The sequence below is a fragment of the Miniopterus natalensis genome, chromosome 1 (genome assembly GCF_054644295.1).
Source record: "Miniopterus natalensis isolate mMinNat1 chromosome 1, mMinNat1.hap1, whole genome shotgun sequence".
Lineage (NCBI taxonomy): Eukaryota > Metazoa > Chordata > Mammalia > Chiroptera > Miniopteridae > Miniopterus > Miniopterus natalensis.
The window spans coordinates 100875529-100895759 of NC_142081.1; the positions used below are offsets into that span (position 1 = coordinate 100875529).

General features: G+C 47.1%; 1 protein-coding gene across 1 annotated transcript in view; it reads right to left on the reverse strand.

The window, feature by feature from the left end:
• The window catches only part of THSD4 (thrombospondin type 1 domain containing 4), a 589485-nt gene that overhangs the window by 484356 nt on the left and 84898 nt on the right, over positions 1 to 20231 (reverse strand). Inside the window, exon 4 of the mRNA XM_087824677.1 lies at positions 17649 to 18007. Coding sequence (XP_087680803.1) covers positions 17649 to 18007 — 359 coding nt within the window. The remainder of the gene's footprint in view (positions 1 to 17648; positions 18008 to 20231) is intronic.

Consider the following 20231-nt stretch of genomic DNA (forward strand, 5'->3'; position numbering starts at 1 on the left):
CACCCAGGCAAGGCTGTCTGCCAGCTGCTTGAGGCTAGAAGATGGTGTCACACCTCTTTCCTTAGTTTCCAGTATGGAGTGGAACAGGCGAAGTGAGAACCCTGACCTCCGGAAGCCAGGCTGTTTGTATTTCTTATACTCTGCATGTGTATCTCTCTTTTGTTTTCCCTTAGAGCCCAGTCAAGGCTCTGTGAGAGGCCCAGCCTCTCTCAGCTGTGCTAACATGAAGCGCACATGGGCCGCGGCATCCCGCAGGGCAGCAGCCCAGGACGCGGCTGCGAGGAAGCCCAGCGGTCGGGGCCCAGCGGTCAGGGCCCAGCGGCCGGGGCCCAGCGGCCGGGGCCCAGCAGTGGGGACCCAGCAGTCGGGGCCCAGCGGTGGGGACCCAGCAGTCGGGGCCCAGCGGTGGGGACCCAGCGGTCGGGGCCCAGCGGTGGGGGCCCAGCGGTCGGGGCCCAGCGGTGGGGACCCAGCGGTGGGGGCCCAGCGGTCGGGGCCCAGCGGTGGGGGCCCAGCGGTGGGGGCCCAGCGGTGGGGGCCCAGCAGTGGAGGCCCAGCGGTCGGGGCCCAGCGGTCGGGGCCCAGCAGTCAGGACCCGCTGGCCCGGCCGGGCGTGAGTCAGCTGCCCCTGCTCAAGTGGGAAGTCCCCTTGCACTGCTTCAGCTTGAGATTGCGGGGTTCCAGCATCAGAAAGGCGGCATCCCTTGCAGCTAGGTGCCTGAGTTGAGTGGTTAGGTAAACTGACATCAGTCCTTCCATAGGGAAGATGGGAAGGAGGCGTGTGGGTTGGACGATGATTTACTACTGGAGAGAGCTGACAGAATCAACGTGGATGAAGTCCCTGCACAAAAGGCTGTTGGGAAAACCTAAGAACCTATTGAGTCTCACTGTATCTAATGAATATCTCCATCTGGTTTGAAGGGATCCTTTAAGCTACATTTGCACTTTGCACTGACATTATATATCAAAACTAAACTCTTACCAGCCAATGTTTTGAGGCAAATTTACCTGGCTAGTCCGAGCACTGAAGACAGGCCCGAGGGAATGAGAAGGTGAACATCACAGACTCCTGGTCACAAATGCAGATCCTGCATCTGAGGGTCAGGCTACATCAGCCTCCGGAGTGCCACATTCTCTCTCCCTCTGCCCTCTCGTTGAGGAAACAAACCCAATTCCACTCAGCATTTTAAGTTTGGAAAGAGGGGAAGGAGATGTGATGGCAATTACTACCAAGTGAAATGCTTTTTCCAAAATCCATTAGTATGACCAAGTGCAGTGTTAAAGAGGTTTTCATAGACATGTTGAAAGACACTGAGCAGTAGGAATCCTAAGTAGGAATTACCGTCTCAAGTGCTGACAGAGGTACACAGAAACGTGAGCTCAAGGGCCCTCAGTCAGCCCTGCTGAACCAGCAGGACACCTGAAACAGCCCTAGTAGGACAAGGTGTTAAAACTAGCCAGCACATTTCTCCCTCTCAATAACCCCTTCTCCCCCAGCACACCCACCCCACAGCCCCTCTAGAATAAACTTGATTACAGCTGAGAAGAGAACACCAAAGATCAACACAGAGAGAGAAAAGGTCTTTTTAGATAAAATTTGAAAAACTAAGCTTTGTCTGTCAAGAGCCAAAGTGTGGGGCATAGAAAGCAGAGGTACAGTTTAGAGAACATGAAGAAGGTGCTATGACCCGGGGTGTATCTTCTCAAACCAAAGGAAATTGAGCATTCCCCTGGCAGGCAGATGAGGGAGAACCTGAGGGGCAGTGAGCAGGGATCAGGCCAGAACACTTTGGCCTGAGGTGGGAGCAATGGGCACTCCGGTTATGTTTTGGACAGGAGGGACCTGCAAGCTTTGTGGGGAAGCCCAGGTCCCACATGGGCCTGACCTGGGCATGGGAGGGAGGCGTAAAGGGGGAGGGCCTCCTTGAGTGCCAATGGGTGACCCCAAAGGGTCTTTATGGAGATTTTGGCAGCAATTGTTGCAAGGAGAGGACAACCAGTGAAGCAGAGCAGACACCTCCCTTCACCAGGACAGCACAGAAGCCCTCACCTGCGGATTCAGGTCACTCAGGGAGAGGAAAGCTAGAATCCCGGCTGAACCAGGTATAAGCCCTGAATCAATCATGTTTAACATGATGTGTCTGAGCATCCGAGTTCCTGGAATTGGCAGTTCGGCAGCAGCAGAAAGAGAAGCTCATGAACATGCCTACTTGTAGAAAAACCAATTGCACTTTGCATAGATATATCTGAGTTGTGATTGTAAATATAAATCTGAAATACAACCTAAGCATCACTAAATAGGAGAACAATGAGCAAGTTAAATCATGGCAACTATCAGAGTACACGGTGGAGCACTGTGAACCTGTTTAAGAGAACAGGCAGGTATGTGCCCTGATACAGAACAGCCTCCAAAATACAGGTAAGTGAAAACCAACCAGACACCGAAGGCTACACAGGATAGCTATGCTCCCATTTGTGTTTAAAAAGGAAAAAAGGTATACAATATATGAAAGTGCATATGTATATATGTATGCATGCAGGATATATTTCTGAACTGAGACAAATAAAAGGTTGGGCAATAATTTCCTCTGGGAAGCAGGCTCAGGAGTGGAGGCAGATTCACTTGTCATTTATTATAATTTTGTGATACCATGAAAAATTTTTTTTTGCCTTTTGCACAGGCTTTCACTATATGAAAAACACTAACCTGTTTTCCACCAAATTTTAAGAACTGTAACTGTGGATATGGGGTGGATCATGAGAAGCAAACGCAGGAATCTGCCATCAGAACTCCCAAAAGCTGAGTCTGCTGTGTGGGCAGAATCACTAAGAGGAGCCAAGTCAGGGCACTCGATACTTCAATATACAGACTTTATGACTGGACACAAAACACTCCCTCCAAAATATGCTGTAAGCCCCAAAAACTGAGGGGACAGAAATAGTTTGGGGACAAAATATTCTTCTGAAATGTCACTATCAGTAACTAAAAAGCCATAACCTCCCAGAAAGATTTTAGATCAACAAAGGCCATCACCAGCCTCATGCCCAGATGGTAACATTGTTGAGTAAAAGCCCTGGCTCCTTCACAAATCTTCTAGTCCTTCAGGAAAAGGCTTGCCAGTTTCTTATTTTGTGTGCATAATCCCTGATATGGCACTGGGTCTGACCCAGAGACACTCTGTGCAAGTTTGCTGAAGTAACACATATGAAACCACAGTGTAATTGCTCTGCATCTCTAAGCAATGGATCAGTGAAGGCTACCTCTCTGGACCTATTAGTAGAGATGAAAATGCTCTGAGTTTCAATAATCGAGAAGTCAGGAGAGCCCCACATATCTGGGTGGGAAGCAAAGGGAACTGGTGCAATTAAAAGTCAGTAGCCATTCGCAGCCTAGAGACCAAAGAGCCCGAATTCCAGGGAAGGAAGACCTGAAGGGAGCAGCAGCTGAAGGTCAGAAACCTGTGTTCACAGAGGAGCCACATGATCCCAGGTCAGCTGGACCGAAAGGAATCCGCAGCCTGAAACTGGAAAGAGAGCTCCATGTTTCTAAAACCCTCCCTGCTCCATCACAATCACCTGCCAAGAGGAGAAAGAACAGCACGTGCTAAGTTCAAAGAGGCTGTGAGCAAAGGGTTTAGGTTGAGGGCGTCTGTCTTCTGGGAAGTTCAGATCATCGAACCTGCTGCAGGGCTGCTCCAGGTAGTCAATGACCCGGCTTCTACAGAAGATAAGAGGAAAACTCGGACCCCTCCGGGAAACAAAAATTAAGATGATGGAAACAAAAGCCTTCCTGGTCGCCTACTCCGTGGCTCACACTGTCACAAGCATTGGCCATTCTGCCCAGCTCTGCTGCTGACCCCCATAAAGTATTTAAGGTCTGCATCTAAGGACCAGTGTGAGAAACAGCTGGCAGGTCTACTCTGAGCCTTTAGGGAAGAAGGATCCCAAAGGCTTATCAGTGGTGGAAGGGGAACGGGGAGGGAGGGACGCAGAGGGAAGTGATGAATTTGTACTAAGAGAAAGGAAAGAAATCTTTTCACAAACGGATTAAGAAGTACTACCAGGAGCCAAGAGGCAGGTGACCCAGCAAAGGAAGCAGAAAGGTGGTTTTGGAGCAACTCTGAGTTTAAAAGGCCCTTTTTACACCAGGAAGCTAAACTTCAAGAAGACCTGTCTTCAGTGACCCACCCACTGGCCTCCCAGGAGGTGAGGTTCACAGGGCGGTCCCCATGCACCCCTAAAATAAAACTGAGAGCAGACTTCAGAACAGACGCAGTCCATCTGGGACAACAACCCAGGAGATGACTTGGACTCTGATTCCAATAATTGCCAATAGGCATGCTCTCCTTGTTTAGAGCATGGTGTTTGCAAATGAGCCAAGTCATCCCCAAAACAAGTCATCCCAGTGCTCACTGTGCATCTGAGTGGCCCTGGGTTTCCAGGACTAAACTTCAGGTGCTTTATTCAGTGTGGGCCCAGAGGTGGAATAAGACAAGTGGGCATCCAAGGGAACCAATTTCAGACCAACAGAAAGCAATGGTGTCCAGTGGTTGCAGAGGTGCCACCTATAGCTTATTCATCGCACAAGGACATCTGGGTGCTGAAATCCTGTACGTCCTCCAAGTGGAGAGATGAATCTGGCCAGAGAAAGAGGCATCTTGTTTGAATTCACACAAAGGTGAAAAGTGAGCTCGTGGAGGTCCAACAGAGAGGCATTTCCAGTTAAGGCTGAGCTAGTATTAGAGAACTCAGAACAAAGAGGTGATGGTCCCACCCTCCTTTGTGCTGGGCAGGCATCCTGGAAGGTGAGGAGGGTAAGAGAGCAACTGGGACAGAGGTAGTAACATAAGATGGCAGAAAGATCTAGGAATTCCAGAAAACAGGGCGATCAGCCACGTATTATTACCTGTGCAACCATGGGTAAGGCACTCCCCATGCTTCACCCCAGCAATAAGATAGGGATAACAATGCCTACGTCATCTGGCTGTCACGTGGATTAAATGAAATAATGCAGGCAAAGTGCCTAGCCCAGGGCTTGGTCCTCAGTGGACAATTCCATAAATGGTGGTTGCCATAATAATGGCAGCACTATCCCAAAGGTGAGAGACACGAAGCCTCCAACCTTGACACCTGAGGGTCACTGCAGAGGCAGCCAGCCAAACACGGCTGAGTGGGAGAGAGCTGGCTTCTCATGAAAGAACAGTAAATGCTTTCATTTCTCCAGGGTAACTGAGAGCAGCCCTCTTGGGAGTCAAACCTGTTGCTGGCATGGGCTGTAATCGGAACCTGAGCAGCCCTCCAAGACTACAGGGGTTTAGGGAAACCAAATGAAATTACCTGTGGGGCACAGTGCCTGGTTGGGGCAGGCGCTAAGTAAATGTGAGCTTCTAACCCCTCTGCCCTGGGGACCCTGAAACAGTGGCCCTGCCCCAGAGGCTGATCCCCAACAGGCTGAAGCAAGCTGAAGAACGATTTTCTGTAAGTTCTGCTGATTTCATTATTGCAACAGTAAAAACAATTATAATGCAACTTACATTTCTTAAGCGTCTTTTATGTGAAAGGCCCATGGAGGAAGCATTGGTATTTCTCTCATATTTTGGAAGTCTCCCAAGTCTGAATTTATTTATTTTTTGTTAACCCTCATCTAAAGATATTTTTCCATTGATTTTAGTTAGAGTGGAAGGGAGGAAGGGGAGAGAAAGAGTAAGAAACATTGATGTGAGAGAGACACATCAATTGGTTGCCTCCCACACGCACCCTGACTGGGGCGAGGGATTGAACCTGTAACCCGGGTATGTGCCCTTGGCTGGGAACTGAACCCAAGGCCCTTCGATGAGGGCTGATGCTCTAACCACTGAGCAACACTGGCCAGGGCAGCAACTCTAAATTTTTATACCACCTTCCATATGCCCGCTTACCATATATCACTTCACTTTTTTCTTTGTCATAAATATGAAATATTTTAAGTATAATAATTATGTGTGAAAATGAGGCATACCTTTCTCTCTAGCATTAGAGGAAGTTATTTAGGTATAAGTCTGTCACCCTCAGTTACTTGAAGGAAAGAGAGGTTTGTTCTAGAGTTTTACCCCATCCCTCAAAATATTTAGCATCATGTACTTAAATAAATTCAGTATTCAGGTAGCAACAATTTACTGAACACCTGCCAAATGTTTTATCTATGTTATTCCATTAACCATCACTGCCTAAGAAAACTGAGTCTAAAAGACATTAAACAACCTGTCCAAGCTAGTAAATCTATGTGAATAAATACTGTAATATTAACAAATGTTACTGAATGAATGAATGGTAAGCTCTTAAGGAGCTTAAACAGCTGCAATATAGTACAGCTTATAAATACCAAATGCCATTCACAAAGCATTGCAGGGACAGACTGTTTGGAATGAAAATTTACTGGAAAATAGGGGGGGAAATGACTGTTTCCCTCCAAATCCAGGAAGAAATGTTTTCAGCACTATCCCACAATGAACTAACTATGTTCTAATCACTGAGGAAAAGGGAGTCTTATTTAACTGCTGCTGGATCCACCTGGTCCACAGGGGACCAAATGTTTCCGTATGGAAAAGATTCATGAGAGAATAAAGACAATAATGTGTGCCTGGAAGTCAAACCATAAAGAGGAAAAGGAAGGCTCTAGGGGCAAGGCCTGATCTTGATCTTGGCCTGACCTATGGGGCATTGGGGTGAAAATGGAGTCTGGAGCAGGAAGGGAAAATAACACAGTGGTTAAGAGAAGAAACTTGGAGCCAGACTCTAGTTCAGATCCTATAACCTACCAGCTCTGAGACCTGAGACTCGTCACTTCCTCTCTCTAAGTGCAAAGTTCCTGTCATATAAAAAAAAAGGGGGGGGGGGAGATAATACTGATACTTTATGTATGAGTCCTTTGAGGTTTAGCTCAGAGCCTTAAACATAGTGTATTAGTTTCCTAGGGTAGCTGTAACAAACTACTACAAACGTGGTGACTTAAAACAACAGAAATTCATTTTCTCACAGTTCTGGAGACCAGAAATTCAAAATCAGTATCACTGGGCTGAAATCAAGTTGTTGGCAGGGCTGTGCTCCCTCAGGAGACTCTAGGGAAGAAATCCGTTTCCTTGCCTCTTCCAGTTTCTGGTGGCTGCTGGTATTCCTTGGCTTGTGGCCACATCATTCCAATCTTCAAGAAGAACATCTTCAAGTCTCTCTGTTCTGTCTTCACATCACCTTCTCCTCTGTATCTGTGTATCAGCTCTCCCTCTGCCTGTCTCCTCTAAGGATACTCATGGTTGCATTTAGGGTGCACCTGTACAACCTAGAATAATCTCCACATCTCAAGATCCTTAATCACATCTGCAAAGTCCTTTTTCCAAATAAATTAGTATTTTCAGACTCTGATATCTTTGGGGGTCATTATTCAACTCCCTACATAGTAAACCCTCAGTAAACATCAGTTGTATTTGCTCTTGTTACTGTTAAAAGAACTACATGTCCAGGAAAGGGTCTATGGATGGATAAGAAAGGGAGGTTGTTAGCACTTTACCATGAGAACAAACAGAGAGGCCACAGCGGTTGTACACAACCCCCTCACATACAAGTAAATTACCTGGATCCACATTATAAGTTCAGAGTGACAGTGGGAAGAGTGCGGACATTGGAGTCAGGCAAGCCTGCATTCAGATCCTACTCTGTTCCTTGTAAGAGCAGGACACTGGGGACTTCTGTACCTCAGCTCAGTGTCAATTATAAAATGAGGCTGCTTGAGGCACAAATGCACATGTAAATGATGTGGCCCATAGTAGGTGCTATAAAAGTGATTGTTATTAATACAAACAAGTCCACAATGTGTGCAGGAAGGATGAGTAAAGGAAATCACAACTCACACATGCAGGGAACATTCCCTCCCATCCTTACTCAAAGGCATCTCAGGCTCCCACCAGGCGTGCATCCAAGGAGGAGTCCTCGGGGTCCCAGATGCAAAGTTGAGATCCCCCCCCCCTCTGGGACACACATATTGTAGTCAAGCTTTTTCCACAGCCCATCGTATCTTTCTTCTGGAATCCAGAGTTATGAATGACTTGGAGGAGGTTCAACATAACATTCTTATGGCAAATGTGATCTTTGTTCTGATAACTAATGAAATACTTCTGACACTTAATGAAATGCCACAAGAAATGAACAAGGGCTCTTTAGAGCCTTGTCTGAGATCAGAGTAACTCAAGCTTAAAATCTGGCTCCAATCTTTCCTAACCTACAGGCAGAAATGTACATACCAATGGGCCCTGCTCTGCTACAAACTCTCCCACTGAACAGGAATAGGGTTTCCGATTTAGAAACCAAAACATATTAAAACCCCTTTTATCTGGTTAGCATCAACAGGTACCTTCTTGTCAAACAATTCAGGGACTAAGTGGAAATCCTGTCTCAGAAGGTAAAGAAATGAAACTTTCTTTGCAGGAGGAAAACAAAAAACACCAAAAATGTGAAATATACATTTCAAACAGATGTACCTGCCTTCTCTGCTAACTGCCCAGGATTGCCAGGAAGGTTTTCCAAGGAGAAACACAGGGCCAAAGATTTCCCTTCTCTTTGCCATGTGGTTCTGCCCCCCTGTATGTAACACGACTCCCTAGGTATCAACTGAGGGTCAGGAAACCGGCATGTGGCTTTGTGAAGTTTAATTAACAACAAGTTTTCCTATCCCAAATCATGGAGCTCACTCGGCTCCCGGGGCCCCCAGGACAGAAATAACATATTGCTCCAGAGTTATTAATGATGAAATGCAAATAGCCTCCAAGAAAGTGGGCAGGAAAGGAGGAGCTGAAAAAACAAATGATTCCTACCAGCAGCCAGAGACAGTTCCCTGGGGTGGCAGGAAAGGGTGAGTAAAGCCTATGATCTAAGCTTGATCCTGTCTGTCCCATTTCAAAACTAACAGCCCTTTTAAGCAAAAGCACACATGCACATGCAAACACACATTACACATACATGCATACACATATGCATGCCCGAGCACACATACACAGGCGCACACACATATGCGTGCGCACACACACACATGCACGCTCATACAGGAAGTTACAGAAAAAGACACAAGGCTCTAAAACTCGAAGATAAAACGGTCAGTTATAAGGTAATCTCTGTTGTTTTTGAACAGTGCCCTATATTTTTTGAAATACTTTTACAGCTATTACCTCATTTGACCCTCTCAATGGGCCTCTGTGGTAGACAGAGGACATATAATTATGTACATTTTATAGATTAGATTAAGTGATTCCTGAAGGCCATCCAGTTAGCAAATGATAGTGGGATCTAATGGCTCCAAGCCCACGGCTTTCTTCGAGGTAAGAAATATGAATGCTTCCAATAGAAAGGGCCGAGGCCTAAGGGAGACCAATAAAAGAAGGTCAGATATGTTGACGACATTTTCAAGAAAAACTCGTGTTATGAGACAGAAGTCTGACCAGAGGGATTGGAAGGGTAGTGAAGTCTGTGCGTCTAGAAAGAAGAACCAGTGCGTCTAGAGCACTGAAAGCCTGTCTGAGGGCTGCGTCTCCCAGCCACCTTCTCCCCTTTCAGTATTCGGGATGGGAGAATGGTGGTGGGAACATTTAAAACAGCAATTGGGCCTTGATAATGCATTAATATCTAGCAAGAACCTTAATGAATGGAATAGACCTCCTTTATTTTACAAACATGTAAACTAAGGCTCAGAGAAATGAGATGACCTGCCCAAGATGAAAACATTGGTGAGAGTTGGAAGCTGGATCCTGGACTCTGGACTTGGGATACAGGGCTCTTTATCCAATCCAGCTGCCTTGGGCATCTGTTATCTTTAACCTCATTACTGGCACTGGTCTGGGTTAATTCCAGTGCCCAAAAAACACTGAAAGGTAGGGTGGGGAGAATGGCTCTCCTCTTCTTTTGGGGGGGACAGAACTAGACGTGATGTGGGGAAGTGCCAATGGTCCTGCTGGCACAGAAACTGTCCTATTCCTTGAGTATTCTTAAGACTCCAAATGGAAGCACAATTATGGTTGACTGGATAATGCTCCCCCCATCCAAGGTGTCCACATCCTAATCCCTGGAACATGTGAATGTGACCTTATGTAAGGAAAGGACTTTGCGGCTGAGATTAAGGTAAGGATCTTGAGGGAGGAGAGGATCCTGTTTATGAGTGGATGTGATGTGACCACTAGGGTCCTCTTTAAGAAGGAGGTGTGGAGATGAGAGTTAGTGAAAGAGGAAATGATAGAAGCAAGAGGGTGGGTGATAGAAGGAAAGACCCAGGGGCCAAGGAATGCAGGCAGCTTCTAAAAGCTGGAAAAGGGAATAACCCAATTTTCCCTTGATGACCACAGAAGGAATGTAGCCTTTATAACACCTTGATTTTAGATTTCTGATTTCCAGACTGTGAGAGAATAAATATGTGCTGTTTTATGCCACTAAATTTGTGTTAAAAGTTACACCTACAATGGGAACCTAAGAGACCTATTACAGAACTAGAGGGGTAAGTCTTTGCTCCCCAGCAAAACAGTAAATGGGCTTTGTGAGATGGGGCGCAGCCAAACATTTTGAAAATCATAAGGGCATTAGGAGAGATTTAGACTGACCATACATACTGGATACACTAGCTTTAAAATGGAAGAGTTGGTTACCCATGTTTATGGGGATGCTTTCTCAGAATTTCTAGTTTAATTCCCTAGGACTGCTCCACAGTCCCACCCTGAAAGGGAGCCTGGGGTCTTCCTCAGTCTGGCTTGGACACTCCCTCATACACAGCCTGTGCTCCAGCCCCACCAGACTGGTTCTGACTTCTAGAACATGAGGCTCGCTCACGCCTCCAGGACTTTGCTCTGCACTTCGATTTTTGGGGAGTGCCCTCCTCACTCTTGGGCTCTGCTAAAATCCTTCTTCCTCAAAGCTCAGTCATCGCCTCTTCTATGAAGCTTTCCCTGGCCTCCCCAGTCCTCTCTTCCATCCCATGCCCATATCCAGAGCTTCCGTTTTAAGAGAGCCCTGAACACTGGTCTTGTAAATGTCTGTTTGCTTGTCTTCCCCCCCCACCCCACCAGCATGAGTCCCTAGAGAATAAGAGACCTTCTTGTTTCTGTGCCACCAAAACACTGCCATCCCCTATCCTTTCCAAGTACTTCCCAGCTCTTTCTAATCTGAGAAATGCAAACTCCTCTTGAATCCCCAAGAATAAGCTCCACCTCTATGCTCCCAGTGTCCCAGCATACGGAAGGCAGTCTGCCACATTCACTGAGTGTTTATGAGTTGCTCCACACTATGCTGAGCACTTTGTAGGAATTATCCAATTCACAGCAACCCAGTGAAGCAGGTGTGTTATTTTCCCCATTAGGGAAACAATGAGCGATGCCAGCAGGACACAAGTGGCAGAGCTGGGCAGAGAACCCAGACCTGTCAGGTCCAGGGCTGACCTATCATGCAATTTACAGCGTCTTAAGATGTGTTAGCTTCTGTCCCCAGACCCCATCTCATCATCTGAAAGTCTGGTTAATAGACTGGACACAAATAAGACCCATATTTCAAAGAAAAACAGTTATTGAGAACTGAGCACAAACTGCTCTTGGGCTGTGGGTCTGCATGGCTTCTGCCACGACATCCCTGATGTAGGCAGATTCCTCCCAGCACGAAGCCAGCTCTCCTTCTCCAGGAGGTTCCAGGAAGCCCACTCTCTGCAACCTTTCTGACACCTGAGGGATGTGACACTCTAACTAATGGAAACGGTGGCCGTGATTTTCACAGTTGTGACTTTCATCTCCCAGCCTCCTACCACTGTCTGCAGTAGACAGAAGTTCTAGACTAGGCAATGCTCACTGGGGCTGGTAGGGGGGGTGCTCCGTATCTTGAAAAGCTCTGAATTAAAGCATCAAGCTTCCCATTCCCCAGATGCCAGCTGGTTCACATGTGTGACAATCAGGAAAACTGGCCACTGTAGGAGAGCGTAAGGAAGGAAGCTCACTGGCAAGGAATGCCTGCCTGTTAGCGGGCTCCCTGGCAACCAGGGTGGTGAGAAGGTTACCTGCAGTGTCCTCAATAGGAGTGGGCAACACCCTCATATCCTGACTTTGTGGAAGCTGAATTAAACTGGCCAGTAGACATTTACAGCATGTTTCTCTAAGATTGTGTACTTACACTCTGGGCAGCAGAGACTCTCAGGATGCTGATTTTGCCAGACGTTTTAGGAATGGAAAGAAATCCATTTGGTTTTGGTTTTGGTGTTGTAAAAGGGAAAGTTCTGCAGTAACAGGGGCTCCTTCCAGCTCCCTCCAGTCTGCAGGTATCCACTCCAGAAACTGAGGGAAAAGGCTCTCCTACTGTGGAGTGCTGTCAGTGTCACAGGAGTGTTTGCTGCATGGCTGCTCATGCTCCCAGACTCACCTGACACCCTTCTCCTCCCCCGCCCCTCCTCCTCCAGCCACCACAGGGATGAAGCCTTGGGCACCAAGAGAGGGAGAACTTGGTTGACTGCCGTTATGGAATCTGCTGGCCAAGACCTGTAGGCTGAACACCCCCAGTCTAGATCCTCCCCAGGTGGCCACTGCTCTGAAAAAATCCCAGGGAAGGCCACCTTTATGGAGGGCTTTTCTGAGCAGGCCACACCAAGAGAGGGCAAAGGGCCGGGTGCCCAGGCCCTGGGATGCTGTGCTGCCCAGAGTCCTGCCCTCCTGGACTGGACCGCAGCTCCTGGCTCCCCATCTTCCTGTGTGGCCCCCCTTCTCCACCTGATCCTTCCTACAGAACCACAGTTCTAACTGGCACTCTTTTTTGAGGGGGTTCTACTTTTTTATGTTTTATCTTTGTTGTTGAAAGTATTACAAATGTCCTCCTTTTTCCCCATTGATCCCCTCCCCCCAGGCCTTCACCACACTATTGTCTGTGTCCATCGTTATGCATATATGCAAATAAGTTCTTAGGCTAATCTCTCCCCACCCCACCCCGGCCCCTGCCCTTCCCTCTGAGATTCATCACTCTGTTCCATGCTTCTATGTCTCTGGATCTATTCTATTCATCAGTTTATTTTGTTCATTTGATTCCACATATGAGTAAGATCATGTGATACTTGTCTTCCTCTGATTGGCTTATTTTGCTTAGCATGATACTCTCCAGGTCCCACCATGCTGTCTCACAGGATAAGAGATCCTTCGTTTTTACATCTGCATAGTATTCCATGGAGTAAATGTCTGAGAAGATGCTTGATATGATTTCAGTCTTCTTGAACTTGTAGAGACTTGTTTTGTGTCCTAACACACTAACTCCCAGCCTTTAAACCCATAATGGGAGTTTAATTAGAGCTATAATTTATTGAGCACCTTCTATGGACGGGGCAATATAAATTTATTATTTCATTTATGCAACAATCCCATGTGCTAGATATTATTATTACTCTCATTTGAAAGATAAAGCCCCTGAGGCTCCGAGAAGTTTAGTAACTTCCATAAGCTCAGGATCATTGGGAGAATTCCAATAAATACTGAGATGATTTCTATGGCTTTTTAGAGTATGATTTGCCGTGTGTATGTGTGTTTTAATGAGTCAAAGGTCTGATATGGAAGTAAGTGGACCATAAAAGTTTCCAGATATATTCCAGGTAAGTAAATTCTACTTATTCACCAAGGTTGGGTTCAAACCCGGCCTGCTCTGTTCAGTCTTCCAGGACAGCTCCATCCCACAAGGAATTCCCATCTTCCTGAACTCTGGTCACATCCTTACTGCCTCCCACCATATGCAGTGTTTTATGGGTTTTCTACTCATCCACCACCATGGTATCAAGCCCCCAAGAACAGGGGCTGTGCTGCCAATTTTTCGAACCCCCCTGGTGCCTAGGACTAGAGGCAAAGATTACCCTGATTAAGAGAGCTGAACAATGCAAGGAGGAGATGAGGTTCTTTTTAAGCCTTCACTGGCAAATTCCATCAAGATGTGGCTTAACCTGTCCAACGTCCAAGCAGATTTTCTGACCACATCTGCTGGAAGTGCTCTGTTTCACTTCCAAAATAACCATTTCAACAATACCCATTTCAGTTTAAAGAACTTTAGTGTCTGATTCCGACAGACCTACTTGGAATTCTGGTTCTGTTGCTTCTGAAAGGGGTGATCTTGAGCAGTTCATTTCATTCTTCCGAACACCACTTTCCCTGTCTGTGAAATGTGAATCTATATCTGCCTCACAGGGCTGAGGGACCTGTGAAGTAACGCATTTGGTGTAGTGTCTGCACAGAAGACATGCTCCAAAATGGTAGCCACTATCATTACCGTTACTGTTTCATCACAGTGCCTCATAAAGAAGACATTTACATGCATGCCTCTCCTGACCTTCTGGAGCACTTGTTCTGAAACTCCGGAGTCCATCAGAATCATTTAAATGCAATTACCTAGGTCACACCGCAGACTATAAAACAAACCCCATTAGACAGGGGAGACGGTGGGGACTAGACTGCTCGACTTTTAACAAGGCTCCCCGTCCCACTGCAAGTGATGCTGATATGTGCTCACTAAACCTGGAGCGTTCAGCTAGACGATATTTGATTCCCAAATTCTTTTCCATGGAACCTTGAGGTTCCAAAGACACTTCCAGACCCATGGCTCCCAACTTTGGCTAGATTATTTCTATGTCTAACCATAATCCTTAGAGATTCAGATGTTGGCTTGGGATGTGACCAGGGTGTCAAGATTTCTAAAAAGCAGGCAAAGAGCTCTAATGGCCAGCCAAGATTAAAAACCACGGCTCTCTTTGGATCTAATCTCCAGGTTTTTATAGTGATGTCTGAGGCTTCAACCAGAGCAGCTCAGCTTTTGTCTGTGTGACAAACTGAACCTCCATCTAAAACCGATTTTGCACAAAGGAATCTTATGTTTTAAAAAAAGCATAGTTTGCAAACAGCTGCTCTAGCCTGTCAGTGAAAGCCTTGAGGTCCCCAACCTGGTTTTTATACCTTTGTGTCTGTCCCAGAGCTTTTACAACATAGTAGATGCTTAATAAATATTTGTTGGAAGGTTGAATAGTATTTTTTTATTTGTTATCTGGCTCCAATTAAGTTTTCAGTTGCCTAGCATAACAACCTAACAGTTTCTTAAACATCTAAGCCCTAACAGCCTTCGCCTCAAACCTCAAACCTGAAACAGAGAATGAGGCAGACAGCCATCCAGAAAACACGCTGACATTTCTTCTGGGGTCACATATACTATGTAAGTTCCTAATCACTGAAAATATAAGCAAATGCGATTTTCGTCAGCCGGGAAGAGCGTGACATTTGTCGGCAACACAGGCCTCCCAGGCTAATATTTGGATTATTTCATCTGAAACTGTCAAATTACAAGAGCATGATAAAAACTTGTAGGAACTTCATAGTAAACAGTAACTGGCCCCTTGTCAATAAGTTAGAAGAGAAAATTTTCCTGCTGCCAAAAACACATGGGCCGGAAAGCCTGCAGCCCAGGCCAGCAGCCAACTAGAGCCTGTTCCCTGGGCAGCTTTTCTAGGTTCTCAACCACAGAGGCTGAAGAGAAGTCCCTGAGTACTCTAGAGACCTGGGAGTCAGCAGCACCTTCAAATCTCAGCTTTTTTTGTGGCTTTATTTAGGACTCTGAGTAGTCATTTAACATCTTAGGGCCTCACATTCCTTATGTGTAACATCTACTTCATCAGGTCCTGAGAGCCATGACTGCCTAGGTTGGAATCCTAACTCTTCGCATACTAGCTGTGTGGCCTTGGGCAAGTTACCCCACTTCTCTGGGGCTCCATTTTCTCACCTTTAAAATAAGGATATTAGCATCCATTTCGTCAGGTTGTCAGTATAAAGCAATAGGAACAGTGCCTGACACAGAACAGGCTTTCAACAAACCTTCACTATTATAAATCTGCAATTCTGAAAGCAAAAGTTTTGAAAAACGAGTTTTTGTCTCCTTTTCTTTTAATGTTTTTGTCAGTTTAGTGTCAAAACTCATTGGGCAGCCAACTTGATCTTAGCAGATACGGTCTCTTTCACCCTATGTGATGTGAACATTCATATGTTTCACTGCAGAAGTAATAATGTGTTTGATTATGGGATGCTGCCCCACACCCGAAAAGGAATGCCATTAATGTGTGAAATATGCCCTGAATTACCTTTCTAAAATCTGAACAGTTCTGAATTCTAAAATGCACTGGCCGTAAGTATTTCCTATAAGGGACTGGGGAGCTATGTTACTTTGGGATGTGGCCAGAATGAAAGGAGATAACACATGATAAGCCCTTGGCTTAAGCAGTAGCAGACCCTCAATCCCTAGTGATGCTGGAGGGTTCTCAGGTTTCTATGAGGGAAGAGAGAGAAGGAAGCATCCTCCCACAGCTGATCCCTCTTTTTACTCTCCCACTGGCAGGCCATGACCAGGCTTGAAACTCTCGGCTCCTTTCTTCTCTCTTCTATTAGCCCAAATGTGGTTAATTCCTCATAATTCAGCTAAAGCATCTTCTCTATGAAATGTTCCCCTCTCCAAATTCCTGCTGACCAGGTCAAGAGCATGGAGCATCTCCTCTCCACCTCCAGGCACTGACAGGGACAGCCTACAGCACTGGGCTGAGGACTTTCATGCAGCATCGGCCACAGTGGGAAAGGGTGGCCTTGGATGCTGATATATGAACTGCAATTAACAAGAAGGGCTAGTCCACCCACCTCACAGGCTCATGCCCTGCCTGTGATGGGCATTAGCTTGACTACTAAATTACACATTCCTTAAGCATAGAGACTATATCTTATACTTTTTGTTTTCCCTGTAAATTTTATTTGTGGTTGTTAATGCTTTTCTATAAATATTCTCTCAGATTCTATCATGGGCCTAGGGCACCCAACAAATACTGTTGAATGAATGCTGTAATCTGTAAATATTGTTTGATCAATTTACTGACAAGCTCTTCTCAGCCTCTATATTCCTACCCTTCTCATTTTTGGTATATTTATGCTGGCCTACCCAGGGAAGCTTCTTAGGAATATACAACTATTTTAATGCCACTGTGCCATTACTAGAGTTTATATTTTATTAAGACTTTAAATATCATCTAGGTCCTTAATTAGGCATAGCCTCAAAGCTGTGTGTTCACTCAAAATACTTTGGAGAAACTCCCTAGAAAAGTTCATAGAATCCTGAAACCTACAACCTGAGAGCAGGTAACAATCCAGATATTCAAATTGTCCAAGGATTTGAAACTCACATTAGTTTAAAAGGCACCTTGGATTAAAAAGCACCTTGTCCTCAACTCAAATCCACAGAGCCTGGGGCCAGGGTCTCACTTTTCCCCCAGCACCGGGGGAGCAGCTCTGGGAGGGAGGTCTGGTCCCCTCCCTCTTTCACCCTCCACGGGGCCTCCCTAAGGTTGATGCCTAAGGGCTTCTTAGAATTAGCTTCACTTTGAAGACTATTCAGAACCACAGAGTGGGGTGGGAGTGGCCTCAACGCTTTAAAAAGCTGCAAAATAAATCAAAAGATGAAAGGAGCTGTATGGAGCCAAGAATTCCTCCCCACCCGGCAGAAGCAATGCATTAACCAAGCAATCTGTGGTGCAGAGGAGTGTGCGGCGCACAGGGCAGGGAAGCGGCCGGGCAAGGACGGTGGCGCGGGCCGGCCCCGGGGAGGGCGTGTACCTTCTCTCTGCCGCGGGTTCACGGACGCGCGCCTGCGGGTGCCGGCTGCCCCGCAGCACCGGGCCCTGGCGGCTGGCGTTGAGGCCGGCGGCGGGGCGCGGCTCCTCCTGACTCCGGTGCAGCGGCACCGACGTGCGCACAGCGGACACCACGTGGCCCGCGAAGGTGCGCGCGGGGGCCCCGGGCCGCAGGCCGCCGAGCGCGTAGGACCCGGGCAGGCAGGGCCGCGTCTGCTCCATCACGCCGCCGCTGCAGCTGCGGGAGCAGGCGGACCAGGGGCCCCAGGCGCCCCACACGCCGGGCACGCCGCCGCCGCTGTCCTCGGGGGCGCCCTCTGCTGCTGCCATCCGCTGGGGGACCTGCGGAGACAGAGGCTGGTTAGGCCACTGGGACAACCGCTCCTGCTCTGCTCTCAAAGGCTGTGGGTAACCTGAAAGGCTTGTCCGTTAGGCACAGTGCGCGTTTTAAAATCTGAAGAACAGCCCTAGCTGGGTTGGCTCAGTAGTTAGAGCGTCGGCCGGGGACTGAAGGGTCGCGGGTTGGATCCTGGCCAGGGCATGAACCTCCCTTGCAGGCTCCGTCCCCCTGCCCAGTGGGCGCTTGAGCAGGAGGCAACCAATCGAGACACATCGGTGTTTCTCTCTCTCTTTTTCTCCCCTCTTACACTCTCTGAAAAGCAATGGAAAAAATATCCTCAAGTGAGGATTAAAAAGAAAAATCCCCAAAATTTGAAGAACAAAACGATATAACCCTGCTTGGGTTATATTCATCTTTATAAAAGCCCACTCATAACATATAATTTTAAGTATTTTTTATAGAGGAAGGGACACCAAGGCACAAGTGCTTAGGGCTCACAAAAGCCATAATGCAGCCCTTGCTTTGGGTGCCATTGCTTTGGGGAGCTCAGTCTGGTGCCCACACCTCTTACTGAGGCTCTCCCCTCAGGAGTGGGTCAGGCAGTCGGGCCCTAAGGAGATTTAAGTCAGGTCGACCATGTGCACAGCAGAGAGCTTGGCACTAAATCCGTATCTGTAGTCACTATTACCACACTCTTTCCTGCTTCCATAGTGAATCTGGAGAGGTGGAAAATGTCAGAAAGTTTTAAAGTTCTATCCGGAGGGTGATTCTACATTCCCATTTAACTTGCCATTTTGTTGGGGGCAGAGAGGTTGATCATGCTCTGTTGACCTGATTGGGGGGGGGGGGGGCACCTACGAGGAACAGGACCATAGCTGTTTAATGATCATTCACCTTACTAACTGTAGATAAGAGGTTTTCCTACAAATCCAGGAAAACTGGAAGAGGTGCTGCAAGAGGGAAAACGGAGCTGGAAAAAGATGAGACACCTTGGGGCCTGGATGGGCCCATTGCTCAGAAAAGAAAATGCATTTTGAGAACAAAGGACAGGATGCACTTTGATTTGGTTGCTGTGCCTGGAGCCAGACCCCTGTCTGAGATTTTGCCTCAGGAATAATGACCATTCTCAGGTCCCAGGAACTGGAGGAACTGGGTTTTAACACCACTGAAAATTAACTACCTTGTTATGGGACTTGAAGATCCTGGAAGGAGACATGGGGACCACAGACTCTGTAGCCATCACCCCTTCCCCCTTGCGTGCAGCTTTCTTCCTCACCCCTATATAATCAACCAAGAAGAGAGCAGAGCAGATTTTTTGTGGACAAATCCTGCTGTTTTCCCAATTTGCTGACATTTTTAGAATAAATGCTCATATACGATTCAACTCTGTCTCTGCTTAATTGGCTCAAGTGATGACAGGCAGCCTGGACCCATTGTGTCCAGTTTCAATTTCACAGACCTACCAGCATGGTGCTAAAGGTGGGTGTATAGTGTTCCTTCATTCTGCAGACGTGCTCTGAGCACCAGCTGTACACCAGTGCTGAGCTAGGCCCTGAGGACAAAGAGAAAAGCACCCAGGTCCACACAAATGGCAGCAGAAAAGCTCTAAGCAGCTAGTACAAGATTGGGAGAGGCTCCTGGGGGTGACTGCCTGCCCTGGCTGTGTGACAGGGTGCAGGTAGGAGCAATGAGAAGGCCGCAGAGGTGGGAACGCAGTAATAGGTGTAATTACCCAAGTGCCCACTCAGTGCCAGTGACACATGTAATCTCCAGTCCTTACAGCAGCCCTGGTTACTATCACTCTCACTTTTCAGAGGTGAGGTTCCCCAGCTGAGGTTCAGAGGTGTGTGACCTGCCCCAGACATGCCACTTTAGCAGAGTTGGGACTTAAGTCTCCCAATACCTGAAACTCCAGCACTCCTTGCTATCTCCCCAGCAGACAGCTGTTCTAGTGCTTCTGGATCCTTCTCCTGAAATGTCTTTCTTTCCATGGGACAACAAGCAACACTGTGACTTTCCTTAGAAGGTGGGTTTTCCGTGACTCTCTCAGCCTTTTGTTTTTTAAGATATTGGTTTTTGGCAGCGTAGTTTGGCCCAAGAGCTCAAAGACCTTTCACACGTGCACTTTTCCTTTGTCCCCACAGTACTCTTAAGCAGTGAGAAGGTCCAGGGATTGTCTTCCTCTGTGTGTGGAACAAAACCAAGAAGGCTGAATTCCTTCACACC